General features: G+C 40.1%; 1 protein-coding gene across 4 annotated transcripts in view; it reads left to right on the top strand.

Annotated features, from left to right (window-relative positions):
- PPEF1 (protein phosphatase with EF-hand domain 1) overlaps positions 1 to 12,879 on the top strand; it is a 43,394-nt gene that overhangs the window by 22,998 nt on the left and 7,517 nt on the right. For all 4 annotated transcript variants that reach the window (XM_076356753.1, XM_076356779.1, XM_076356770.1 and 1 more), the window contains exons 5-10: positions 857 to 1,029; positions 2,771 to 2,885; positions 4,965 to 5,011; positions 9,013 to 9,179; positions 10,718 to 10,754; positions 11,198 to 11,347. In XM_076356753.1, the coding sequence (XP_076212868.1) occupies positions 857 to 1,029; positions 2,771 to 2,885; positions 4,965 to 5,011; positions 9,013 to 9,179; positions 10,718 to 10,754; positions 11,198 to 11,347 (689 nt within the window). The remainder of the gene's footprint in view (positions 1 to 856; positions 1,030 to 2,770; positions 2,886 to 4,964; positions 5,012 to 9,012; positions 9,180 to 10,717; positions 10,755 to 11,197; positions 11,348 to 12,879) is intronic.

Raw genomic sequence — 12,879 nt, 5'->3', positions numbered from 1 at the left:
TGGTTCTCTCTTTTAGTATAATATATGATAAAGACAATCTGCAAGAAGAAAACAGTGAAATCTACTGTTCACTCAGTTACATTTCAAGGGTATATTCAAGAAAATATTGGATTGAAGCAATTAGCAATGTTCCTGCTTTCTCCGTGTTCCAGGAAAATTAGAAGCTATGCTCTACTTTTACCGCTGTGTTTTTGTTTACTTTATTTCATCCAGTGGTTTTATGGCAGCCAACCACAAGCTGGCATTGTGTCCTAGTTGTATCAGAAAGGAGTGCTTTGCAATCCACTGTGAATAAATAGGATTTTGTTGATGACTTTTTAAATAATCACTGACCTGCTGGCATTTAGCCTAAAAATTTTACATAGAAAATAAAAGCAATAAAAGTGAATCTTTAAAACCTGTATTAAAAGTGTAATATTGAACCTTAAACAATGATGGTCATTCAATGATCAGCCATGACTTTTGAATCTCCTTGCTTTGTTGGGGAAGGAGAAGAAAGTCTGTAACAGGTTGTGTTTCTCATTACCTGTGAGAACAGATTGCTCCACAACTTCAGTGCTAAATATTTTGCATCCTGACCACAGCTACTGGCTGTTGGGACAGAGGTTTCGCCTGTTTTTTCATTTAGTTGGGTTTTTGCTTGTTTTTTGGGGTGGGTTGGTTGGTTGGTTTTAGTATTGTGAAACAATCTGAGGAGACCTGGATCTCTGCCACTATACAAGGCAGGAGTTAGCCACTGTAATACTGCAGCAAGTAAAGCATCAGTTACATTCAGCCGATTCTGGTCATGCTGTTACGGCCCTATCGGGGACTGGTGGAGTTTCTACATTGTTGTTTTTCTTCCCTCTTGTTCCAGTTTCTCACATTTTCACCAGCCCTAGTGTTTCTCAGGTGGTAGATGAAGGCTTATGTTTAACAGAATTTGAAAGGAAGATTGATGTTCCAGACTCCTATTATGGACCACGACTCTCATTCCCCCTTACTATTGAAGATGCCAATGCTCTTCTTCATGCTTTCAGGAATGAACAGGTAAGTTGCAACTAGCTTGATTTCTTTTTACTTATTTTACATCTCTGTCGAGTTGTAGCTCCACAATCAGTTGAATCCAATGTAAGGCTAAACTGGTGCCCAAGGAGATATTTCTCCCTTCCTTCCCATCCCATTACCCTTTCCTGCTAGCCCCATGTGATCATACAGGTACATGGTGAGCTGTCTTGGGAAACTGATCTGGCTGGAAGCTAACACAACAAAATCAAAAGCAGTCAGTTCTCAGCCAGACTAGTTCCCAGATTTGATCCACTGCTTGGCTGCGTGACCACCAGAGACAGCACTGGGGAGGGGGCAGGGATTAGTGGGGACCTCCTCTTCTAGCACTGAGATTACAGTGATCATGAAATGGGAAGCCTTAGTGGCTGCAAGGCCAGGGTTATCAGTGAGGGTGCAGGACTGGGGAAGGTGTCCTAAGCTAACTTAGAAACTGGTTATCATCTTTTTCTGGGTTAAAAGTGCTCCTTGTGTGGTCCTCTTCTTTTTTTCCCCCACCCCATTCTTTTTAGAGGAATTGAGGTACAAGGGTTAATCACCTCGTTCCAGTGTGCAAGACACCACCATAATGGAAGAGTGAATATGAAGCATAGCTAATGTAGCAGAACAGGGTGATAGCACAAATCTCAGGAGCTTGCTGTCTGTGGCTGCCAAGGCACTGAAAAGGCTGTTGCTGATTCTCTGTGTTCCTGAGCAAGCCCCTTTGCTGCCCTCTTACAAGATGAGGGTGGGGCAGGGAGGCATTATATGGCACAGCTTTGTTTGAACTTGTGGTCACTTGTGTTTAGCAATATACTGTATATAAAGGATAAGGGTCTATCTTGCTTTTCAATTCACTAAATAATGGGGGGGGGGGGGAGAGTGTGTCTGTAATTTTCTGTGGAGGCTGATCTTAAAAGTAGTAAAATGTAAAGCACATGATAAATGAGCCCACCCAGACTTCACCTTACTGTCAGCTCTCTCTTCTCTCACTGTGGTTGGCATTTCATTAAGGAAGTGATTATATGTAATTGGCCTTTTTTGTTGGCTTTAAAAACATGAATCTTGAAAAGTCGGTCTGTAGCTCATCTATCTCCTCTACCAAACTTCCTCAGAGTTGTGTTTGAATTAAAAGCCTTAAAAATCACTGACTGACAAAATTATCATAAAACACATTAGCAGAGACCAGAAGCTTCAATATTGCATTCTCATAACATCTTCACAGTGAACAGGAAGATAACTCTTAACGAGGCAACCCTTGCTGGAGTTTCCCTCTCATTATTTTTGCAATTTGCTGAAATATCATTTATGGCCTTCGGGGGTTTTTTGGTTGGTTTGTGGTTTTGTTTTGTTTTGTTTTTTTTAACTCACAGCTAGAACTACATCCTTTTTTCCCCCCCCCCCCTAGTTACTTTGAACAGATGACCTTATGCAATGATTCTGAGTGCTGTATTACTCAGTCTCTTATCCTTTCTGTAGATGGGAAGAGTAGAAACAGTACACTAGAAACAAAATGGGAAAATATGTAAAGCAAGTTCATTAAGGGCTCTATATCCATTCACCGGGAAGCAAGTGCAAAGCTATGAACACTCCTAATTCCCAGCACTAAACCGTACAGCCTGTAATCATGTCTGGAGGTCTGTAGTATAAATAATCTTGGCAATACGTGTCTGATATTAGCAAAGCAGACAGACATATTGCTACTTCTAATAAGTCTCCCTTTTCTCCCTGCATTTTTTTCTCACAGCTGCTTCATGCCCGCTATGTACTGCAACTACTATGTGAAACTAGGAAGGTTCTCAAAGAGATGCCAAATATCACCCATCTTTCAACTTCCTACTCCAAGGAGATAACTGTCTGTGGTAAGGTGCCAGAGAAGATAACCGCTTTGGGCTATGGGTTGATATTCTAACTGGTTAGAGAATGATACAGACGTTTCCAAATATTGCCATTACAAGAAAGTTCTCGATGCTTTTTTTTTCTTCTTCTTTTTTTTTCCCCCCACAAATGCATAGATTGGAACAAACAAAAAAAATAAGGTTCCTGAGTCACACTAAGTATATTTTAAGAAAGTCCCTCACCTCCTCTTTCCTTTTCTCATTAAACATTTCTGAATGAGTCAGTATTAATTCAGCTAACACTGCAGTGTAGCTTAAATATTCCTGCACTTCCATCTCTAAAATGCCACCGAGAATTTTGATCACTGGCTGCAAGTGTCACCGCTTTCTTCTCTTACTGAGAAAAAGACTTTACCACTATAATTTACTCAGTAATTATTTTAATGAGGGCTTAATAGGGGTGGCAAACAAGACCTTTCATTGACAACATGACTATCTAGAATATATTGAAATTATAATAAACCCTCATTTCTAAAGGGACCCAAGAAGATGGATCAGTCTTTATACAACCAACAAATTAGTCTCACAGAATGATGCGATGTGTCACAAGGTAAAGAACTAAGAGCTCATTGCCCGTCTATTTTGTTATGCTTTCATAAAGGGATGCAGTATCCTGACTTGCCACAGAACACAGTAGCTGCAAAACAAAACAGTAATGGTGACATTAACTCTTGACAGCTAGCAGTGTGTGTGTGTGTGTAATAGCAAAGTGGTATAAGGAAGGGTACTATGACACGTGCAAAACAAATAATGTTTTTTAAGATGTGGTTACGCACCTACTTTGATTGCCAGGAAAGGGTTTGTTTAAATGAGGTTTTATATAACCAATAATTTGTTAAGCGAACGAGCGAAACTTCTCTGCAAACCAAGGAAACATGGATTCATACTTGTTCGCTACACAGCATGTTCTTACTAAGCAAAACGTACCTCCTCATGTTTGTATTGCATCTGCACTGTGTAAGCAGCATGTAAAGGGGTCCCCTTCCTGCCATTGAAACTAATAGCTTTTGTAACCAGAAAGATCCCCTGCAGAAGACGAAAGACCAATTTTTAGACATAATTGGTCCAAAATGTTGATTTCCTTAAAATAAGGTATCCCTCTCCCCATTTTATTTTAATTTCAAATTCATAATGCAGATTAAATATGCATCTGAAATGTTTGCATCCACTTAAGTGCTGAAAATCTATCATAGCTTGAAGGACTCCTTAGAATGACTTCAACAGGCTCATAATTAATAAAAAGTGGCACAGAAAACATGTAGACAGGGTAAAAATGTCACTTCTTTCCTACTCATTGGTGGTGAAAGCATATTATCACAAGATAGGTTTTGGAACGGTTCTGTGGCTTTGTGGTGGTGAGTCACAGACGTGAGAAGGTTGGTTCTGTGAGCATGAAATTCAGTCATATGCAGAGGGGAGCTATGCTGCAGTGATCCTTTGTGTTGGGGTGAAATCCCCCCGCCCGTTCCAAAATAAACCTATCGGAAAGGGCCAAATCTGTCATTCCTGTGGCCTTAGCACTGAGGCATACAAGCATGGACAGTTCTTGACTCTCTCCATCAAATCCTGCCTGTAATAATCAAAACCTGGCCCTGAATCAGACAGGTGTTCAATTGTGCTGTATATAGTGGGCTACTTAGTAAATTTAAACCTGTTAGTATGTAGAAGTCTATCGTATTTCTAAATGTCTTTTAGTGACACTTTCTGTTTTTCAGGTTCATAATATGTTTGTTCTTCTTACTCCCACTTCCCTGAGTGAACCTTTGGCTCTGTGACTGGTCTGATCTTCAGATCCAGCTGGAAAGACAAAAACTTTATGCAAGACAATTGTATACTCTTTTAAGTACTTAATTGCCAGATTTTACAAGCAGCTTCAGCATGTGCCTTAAAATGAAGCTAATCCTAACAGAAGGCAAATTACTAAGGAAAACAGAAGGAAAAACTTGTTAGGACTAACTAATTCCAGTTTTATAATTCCAGTTTTTCCTCCTCCATGAGAAAATAATAATAAAAAAAAGAAAATCTTGTTTTTGTTTCCTGTAGGAGATTTGCATGGAAACCTGGATGATCTTTTGCTGATATTCTATAAGGTAAGTAGGCAGTCTGTGATGTAGCGTTTTCTCTTCATGACTTGTTGTTAAGAACACGTATTTATGTCTGATAGATTTATCACTGTTAGAACTGTACATGCGGTGTGCATGTACCAGACACACAAATCCTGGAACAATTTGAATGGTGTCTTTGTTGTAGCTTTTTCTTCTCCATATCCTCCTGCTCACTGTGAAGGAGGAGATCCAGGAGGTCTTTCTCTTCCTAAATGTTGAACTGGATCATGAACCAAAACTTAAGAGGGTTCCTTGCAATGTCTCCAAAGTCCTGCCACTGTTTTATATTCCATTTTGACTAAAGTCCTCTAAACTCAGGACCTAAATTAGTTCCTGATGTAACACTACACCATGGATAATTTTGGCCCTCCAGAAAAAATGCAGAAGCTTTCATTTAGGCCTTCCATTGATACCTGTAAAGTGTTTTTTATTATTATTTCTTTACAGGAAACAAAAAAGAGTGCTATCTGTTTAAAAGCTTTTGAAGTCTTGGAAGCAATCACGTAGTCTGCACAAAATAGAAATACCTTGGGCACCCTTTACATATCCTTGAACAGCTGCTCACTTTTTAATGTTAAAAAAGCATAGCTCTGTTTTACTGATGTGAAAAAAATTAAGCTCCAGGCTATCTTTTCCACAATTGTATATTTAACTGAAGATGTGGGAAATTTCCTATATTTAGTTTCACATTTATCTTTAGCATGAATCACCACCTTTCATTTAGCAGATACTCTCTTTGATTTGAGCTTTCCGGGGGAAAGGGTTTGTGTCTGATCCTTATACATTCATCTGCACTGAATGGAGAATGAAGTGAGCTAAACCAGGTGTTTAAATGATGTAATTCCCCCCTGCTTCCAAGTTTGTCACACTTTATCTGACACTTGTTGAATGGAGACTTGGTTGTTTTGCCCAAGTGCATACCTGAAGCCTGTTGAAGTATAATCAGACCTTTTTACAGAGTTCTGCTTTTCTTATTAATCAATCAATTACATTTAGCTGGTCCTTGGCTTGCAGTCTTTTAGCTGTTATTTTAATTAGACAATCTTCCTTTTTGAAACTGGAATAAGAGTATGATACAGATCGGTTTCATACGCAGGACCTGGAATGGGAAAAAGAACTATTTTGAAGATAAATGCTCAGGTATAGTTATATTTACAGCTGCAATCAGCCTGTATTTTACTCTTTTGGAGTAAATAGAAGATGATTCTTTTTTCCCCCCTCTAATGAAAGTTATGAAGAGAAAAAAAACTCAAAGCAAGGACTAAATCCTGACTTCAGTAAAATCAGAGCCAAAACTCCCACTGACTTCAGGCACTAGAGTTTACCCGCAGTCGTTCTCTTTCAAGCTTCTAGGGGAGTCCTTCCACCAAACCGAATAAAATGGACAAATGTTTTGTCAGTTCAAAGTGGTTGAGAAAATAGAGAGCACATGATAGAGCTGCTTAGTTATTTAGAAGCAAATTAAATGACACAGTATTTTCTGTCCCCTCTGAGCAGTTTGCTCAGCCGAGCAGCAAACCCAGTCAGCCTCTGGGATTCATTTTTTTTCTGCTTCCCTAACTCTGTTTCAGTTGGAAGGGATTTCTTCCTCCAAGTTGGTATGAACCACCCGTAACCTTAAACAAGAGGGTGCAATCCTAAACAGTGCCACAAAGAGTGTAGTGATCTCAGGTCTGCGTAGAGCCGTGCAGAGCTGAAATTGGTGCTGAAGCATTTTGGAGGCCTGCATGCAGACCAGGTGCCTTGAGCGTGGGGCTCTGTCCAGGGAACTTTTATCACACTTTTACAAACTGCCAACAGCAAACACACAGAAGCTAGCAATCTACAGCTTATCGATACAATGCTGGTTGTGCTAGTGTGTATAATTCTTAAACCAGGTTTGGGTGAGGCTAAGATAATTACTTCTTTCTCAGTAGCCAGTTTGTAAGGTTCATTCGGTCCCTGCGTTAATCTCCGTTAAATTACAACATTTCCTGAAATTCCTTGAAACCCTTGAATTTTAAATTATGTATTGCTAAGTTAGATTGCTAAATGGATGCTATGGATAGAAATAGCCTGGAGCTGTAGAAAATGCAAACGACAAACGGAAGTTAATTAATCACTAACCCAGCAGATACAGTAATGATGCCCAGCAGCAAGTTGCTAATCATTAGAGGGCCTTGTTCGCCTCTTTGACATGTCAGAGGCTGCAACAGCCTTTAATTTAGTTTTGCTCTTATTGTTGGTCGAAACCACAGAAAAGGAAATAAAAACTTTGCATGAGTGTGGAACAAAACTAAAATGTCACATTGAAGTTGGAAGTCCAAAACAAACTCTCATTTAAAACTAAGAGTTACGGGTAAGCTTTTCCAAAAGAAGAATGATAGAATCTGGAGAGTGCTTCAGTAGATCTGTTTTTCCATGAGGACTGCAGTTAGAGTGGCTGTGTGTATACTGACAATCTGCTGGTGATTCACATGCCTATTGGTTTTAAGGCAAAGCTTTTATGAATTCATCTTTCCAGGAGCTGCTGCTGAGTGTCTCCTGTCTGTTCCACTCCTGAAAACGGTCCTTTCTTTTTTAAAACCACTACAATCCACTGCATTAGCAAAGTCTCATAAATTGCCACTCTTGTGAGCACAGAGCAACCACACGCCTCTTCTAAGTTAACTCGGAGGGAGCTAGGGAGAGGCTGTGGCAAAACCCGAGCAAGCTGTATTTACAGCAGTCAGGATTGTGCTGCTGTGGGAATCGAGGGACCAGGATTCACTACTGCATCCCGACATAACAGCATGGGACGCTGATTGGGACAAAAATGAGATTTCCTAATGGATTGAAATTAAATGTTTAATTGAGTCTCTGGCCAAATCATGCATCCTGCAATAAACCTGCTAAGGCAGTACACCAGGGAATGCCATAGGAACATAGGAAGTGCTGGACTCTGACGCAGTAGCTGTATTCAGGAAGTGGGATGTCTTGCAATGCTGCCAAACCAGCTAAGAGTGGCTTCCACAGTTGTAATGTGATTTTATAGATGTTCTATTGATAATTCCTGTGCATGCCAATTGTGAAAATAGAGGTTTCCTTTTTCTGGCAAGTCAAAATTGAAATGATATTTCTGATACACACTGGAAATGATGAAGCTACACATAATTGCTGTTATATTTTCTGCAAGCTGGTGGCACTCATTGACATGTTGATAACTAATCTAATGAAACACACCATCAATTCACAATACTAGCTTTTGATAAGTCACCATTCATAATAAAGCATTGCTCTATATCTTAAAAAAAAATAAGGTAAGAAATACCTGTATGTACAGCCTCTCAGGTTTGTGAGCGTTAAAGTATATCTTTGCCCTGGGCGGGGTCAAAGTGCAATGTGAGTAAAATTCAAGCAGTGCTTTCAGGATTAAAGCAACTGGAATCAAGGTTCTTCAGAGTTCTGTATTAAGATTTGATGTCCTCTGGATTACAGTCTTTCTCAGCAGTTTTAGAAGCATGCACTGCAAACAATGTAAATATATGAAATCCATTTTCTTACTGTGTAAGGAAACATAAGAACCTTCAGACTTGTCAGAAGATCATTTTTCATGGATTTCTCGTCTTCCATTCAAAATGAGTAACTCCTTTCTATTTGCAAGTGCATAACTTCCTGGCAGCAGTTGCATTAACAGAAAAGTATATTTTATTAGAAGAATATTGTTCCTATCAGTCCCTTTCAACATGATTTAATAGGTAGAGGAAAGGATTAGAGATGGCATCATAAGAACAGTCAGAGAGGTCATCTCTTCTCTGATGGCTCATACCATAATGCCGTCATGATGTCTGATATGGAGATTTTTGTTCTAAGCAGTAGAAATAAAGAAATGCTGCATTTTAGATCTCTGTATTGTGCAGGTTTTTTGCAGATATTCTAGCAATGTGATCTCATTTGAAATGCTATTTCCTTTATTACAGTAGCATAGAAGCGTCTTTAAATGTCCTTGTTTTTGTTTCCTTCTGCAGAATGGTCTGCCTTCAGAACAAAACTGTTATGTCTTCAATGGTGATTTTGTTGACAGAGGGAAAAATTCTATGGAAATACTTATAATCCTGTTTGCATTTCTTCTTATCTACCCCAATGATTTACACCTGAATAGAGGAAACCATGAAGACTACATGATGAACCTGAGGTAGATTTTAGGGGGCCGGGGGGAGGGAATATCTGGCCTTTCACTAGGAATGTTGGAGCTTTTGAATGCTGCTTTAGCCACTGTGGCACTCTAAAACAGAAATAATGTTTTATTATGTATTCACGTGTAGCTCTGCATCTTCAAGATGTGTGAGGGAGGCAAAGAACATCCTCATTACACACAGGCACTTGAACGGGAGTCATGTCTCGTCTCTGACCTAATCACAAGCCCTTGAAGTCAATGGGCTTAGTGCAGCTTCCAGAGTACGAAATTTGGGGAAAGGGGACAGATGGATTATATTTTAGTTAAAGCATTGGCTTTTTCCACAGCATAGCAAAAGACATAATAGTATACATCATAATGAAACCAGTAAACCAGGAGCTGATACTTCACTTAACTTTAGACTAAGATGTCACTTCGCAAACACAAGGGTTGGTAAATATCCTAGCTTCTACACTGCGGAGGTCCATTAGTTGAGAGGTGGTAGTCTACCCCGTTGCAGGAACAGCTGAGACCCTCTTTTCTAATACAGATATTTGTACTCAGCCACACAGCACTGCCAAGGGAGTGAGCACAGCTAGTGTCTCTGGCTGTAGTGAAAGTGTGACTTGTAGACAAAATCATCTCACAGACGTGAGAAGAACTCCTCAGTCCTGGTCCCTACAATTCTCATCCGCCCCAGTAAGTCTTTCGGTGACTGACTGGTGGGTAACCTGTTGTACACCTTCTATCATTTGATGTGTGCACACAGAATATACTGCTCTTTAGCCCAGGCATAAACCTGGGTTAGAGGCCCAGGTTCAAATCCTATTAATGATCCACATAAGAGAGTCAGTTTCACATGATACTTCCTTTTTCAGTGCTTAAATTAAAAAAAAAAAAACATAAAACAAGATCAGTTACTTTATCTACAAGGTAGGAAAATTCCCACCCAAAATAGTGGAAAATATTAACTAAGGCTGTGATGGTACGGAGTGCAAAGATGCATTCCTGTGTATGGCTCTTTGCCGGGCCTTTTGATTAGCAGTGCTGCACATCGGTAAATTTGAAAGCTGAGTGTTAGGGTGTTGTGAAAATGCCCCTTGCACCAAGGATATCTTGGTGTTAAAAGAAAGAGGTATCAAAATCCTTGTCCCTTGTGGGGGAAAAGACATGATAGATGACACTGTCTAATAAAAAGTTGAGTGATTTAGAACAAAAACTCTGTGGAGGTTTTTGTAGGAATTTTTGCCCATCATCAGTTAGGTTCCTTTGAAATTTCTTTCCGGTATCTAAAAGGTAAAACTGCTAAGCTATTTCATTTAGATGGGAAAAAGGCCGCAATAATTATTGGTCTGGATTCTGTTCCTGAGCTCTTGTATGTACAAGAAATCAGTTTAACTCAATTCTCGAGACAGAGCAGAAGAAAGCACATTTAAACAGAGGTGAGACAGAATGGCAGGAGAAAAGGAGGGATGGAAAACTCCTGGCAAACACTATAGAAAATCATGCAGAAGGGGCATACTGAAAACCAGTTCATGATGTTGTCCTATTTTCAGATATGGCTTCACAAAAGAAGTTTCAAAGAAGTACAAGGTAAGATTCCTCCTCCTCCTATATTTTCTTTGAAGTCTTGCACATGTAAAATGAAACCTGTGTAAACAAGGAAGCGTCCAACCAGTTTATTTAGGTCTAGTACGGAATGACTTTAGTAATGTAGTTGAAAGTGGAATAACTGACAAAACAATTTTAAGTCTTAGCCTTTTATGCTCAGAGATCTATGGGACGAAATAAATAACATCCATAAGGCGACTCAAGAACACAAAAAGAGGTGCACGTGAAAGGAAAATGAAATGCTATAGCGACAATCAAATGGCCCTAAAGTAAAGGTCAGAACATGTTTGTCAGTGTTGCAGTTCAGGGTGTCACCTGGACGGAACTGTTCATACAGACTGTGGCAGACACTTCAGGAAAATCTTGAACTTGGAAGCAACAGAATCTGCCAGAAATAGGATCTAATATAAGAGTATGTTTTACAGGACCATGGGAAACAGATTTTGTGTCTTCTGAGAGACGTCTTTAGCTGGCTTCCCCTCGCCACTATAATTGATAGCAAAGTTCTTATCCTACACGGAGGGATTTCAGACACCACAGATTTGGATTTCCTGAATGCGCTTGAGAGAAATAAGGTAAGAGATCATATTCATGTGGGGGTAATTTTGTTTTCTTTAAAAAATTTAGCAGTACAAATGCTAAGATCAAGTTGTTTGCATTAGGAAAGGGAATGGCTGCTGTTTAAGGCACGTAAGGAAAAAAAGAGTCTTGTTTTTCTTCAAAATCAGTGTTTAGGAAGGAAGGTTTCAGTAGGTGTTGGGAGCCAGTTGTTTGGCTGCTGTAAAATAACATGGGTCTTTTGACTTTCAAAATAGCTAAAAACACTTTGGATACCTCCTTCCTGCCGTGACGATGCATTAGCCGGAAAGTATGAAAAGTACTTAATTCTCAGGCATTTCTAAACACTTTAGAAGTCAATCTAGACACATCTTTTTAGCAATGCCTTTTGTCCTGGGGCTGTGCTTCTGCCATCTGTTGTGTGTGGGAAGTTCTCCACCTGTGAAGCGCTCCCTTGGCAGCAGCTGAGCTTTGCACGTGTGGGAAAGCCTTTCCAGCAGGATCAAAGTTCAGGACCTGGCCTTGAGAAAACAAACTACTGCTTTTCAGGGATTTAGAAAACAGAAACATCCATTTTTTTTCTGAAACGGTGAGCAAACACAGCTCTTTCAAATCAGTGGAAAATGGTGTGGGATTTGGTCTCAATTTGGACAACTAAATCGAGATGTCTGCTTGTGAATGGGGTGCTTAGGTTCCTTACAATCAACGGAGATCCAGGAGATCTGGTGGAGATCCAGGTCTTATCATTGCTCAGTCATAGGTCTCCAGTGCCGTTCGTGGAAGCACCCTGTAGCAGAGGGATGTCCCCTCTGGCCTCTGGCTGCCTCTGGAGAAAGTCTTCTTTGCAGGTCTCCTCCACCAGTCTCCTTTAGGTCTGATTCATATCTGCCCACCTCATGCTAATTCACAGACATGGTAGAGCATCCCACATGGCACAGGATACATGTTTTAAGCAACCTTGCGTATCTTGTCATTAGTGTCTGTGGAATCTAGAGCTATTTCTCTCATCCTCATGTTTTCTAATACAGAAATAAATGCTTTACAGGACAGTCAGGTGTATCTCTGTTTCTTAAAGATGTGAAAAAGGGCAATGAATACTTCTGGTCATCTGAGTCTAGGCTCCGTTGGCTATACCACTGTACACTAAAATTGGGTGCCAACTACAGATGTAGGTGTCTTAACTGTGAGCTCAGCCCTGCCCATGCTTTCACCAAGGCTGGGCTCAGTGTGTTACTGATGTGGTATCTGTGAAATGCAGAATTAACAGGTCAAAGTTGCTGCCACAGGAGAGCGTTGCTAATGAGACATGTGTGGGCCACAACTCAGGGCGCTATCACTCAAGGCCAACTGATGTATTTTAATTGGTACAGCTAGCAACTGACAGGTCTCAAATACTGGTCAGTGCACTGGGGAATAACCCAGTGTTTTGCATCAGTCCTTTTCTGTTAAAGAGTAGAATTTTGGGGGGGGGGGGGGGTGTTTGTTTTTGGGGGTTTTTTGTTCAAAAAATGAGCTAGTATGAGAAAATTTCAAATGGGAAGAAAAGATT

This window comes from Aptenodytes patagonicus, chromosome 1 (genome assembly GCF_965638725.1).
Source record: "Aptenodytes patagonicus chromosome 1, bAptPat1.pri.cur, whole genome shotgun sequence".
Taxonomy (NCBI): Eukaryota; Metazoa; Chordata; class Aves; order Sphenisciformes; family Spheniscidae; genus Aptenodytes; species Aptenodytes patagonicus.
This window is presented reverse-complemented; position numbering and strand designations above follow the sequence as displayed.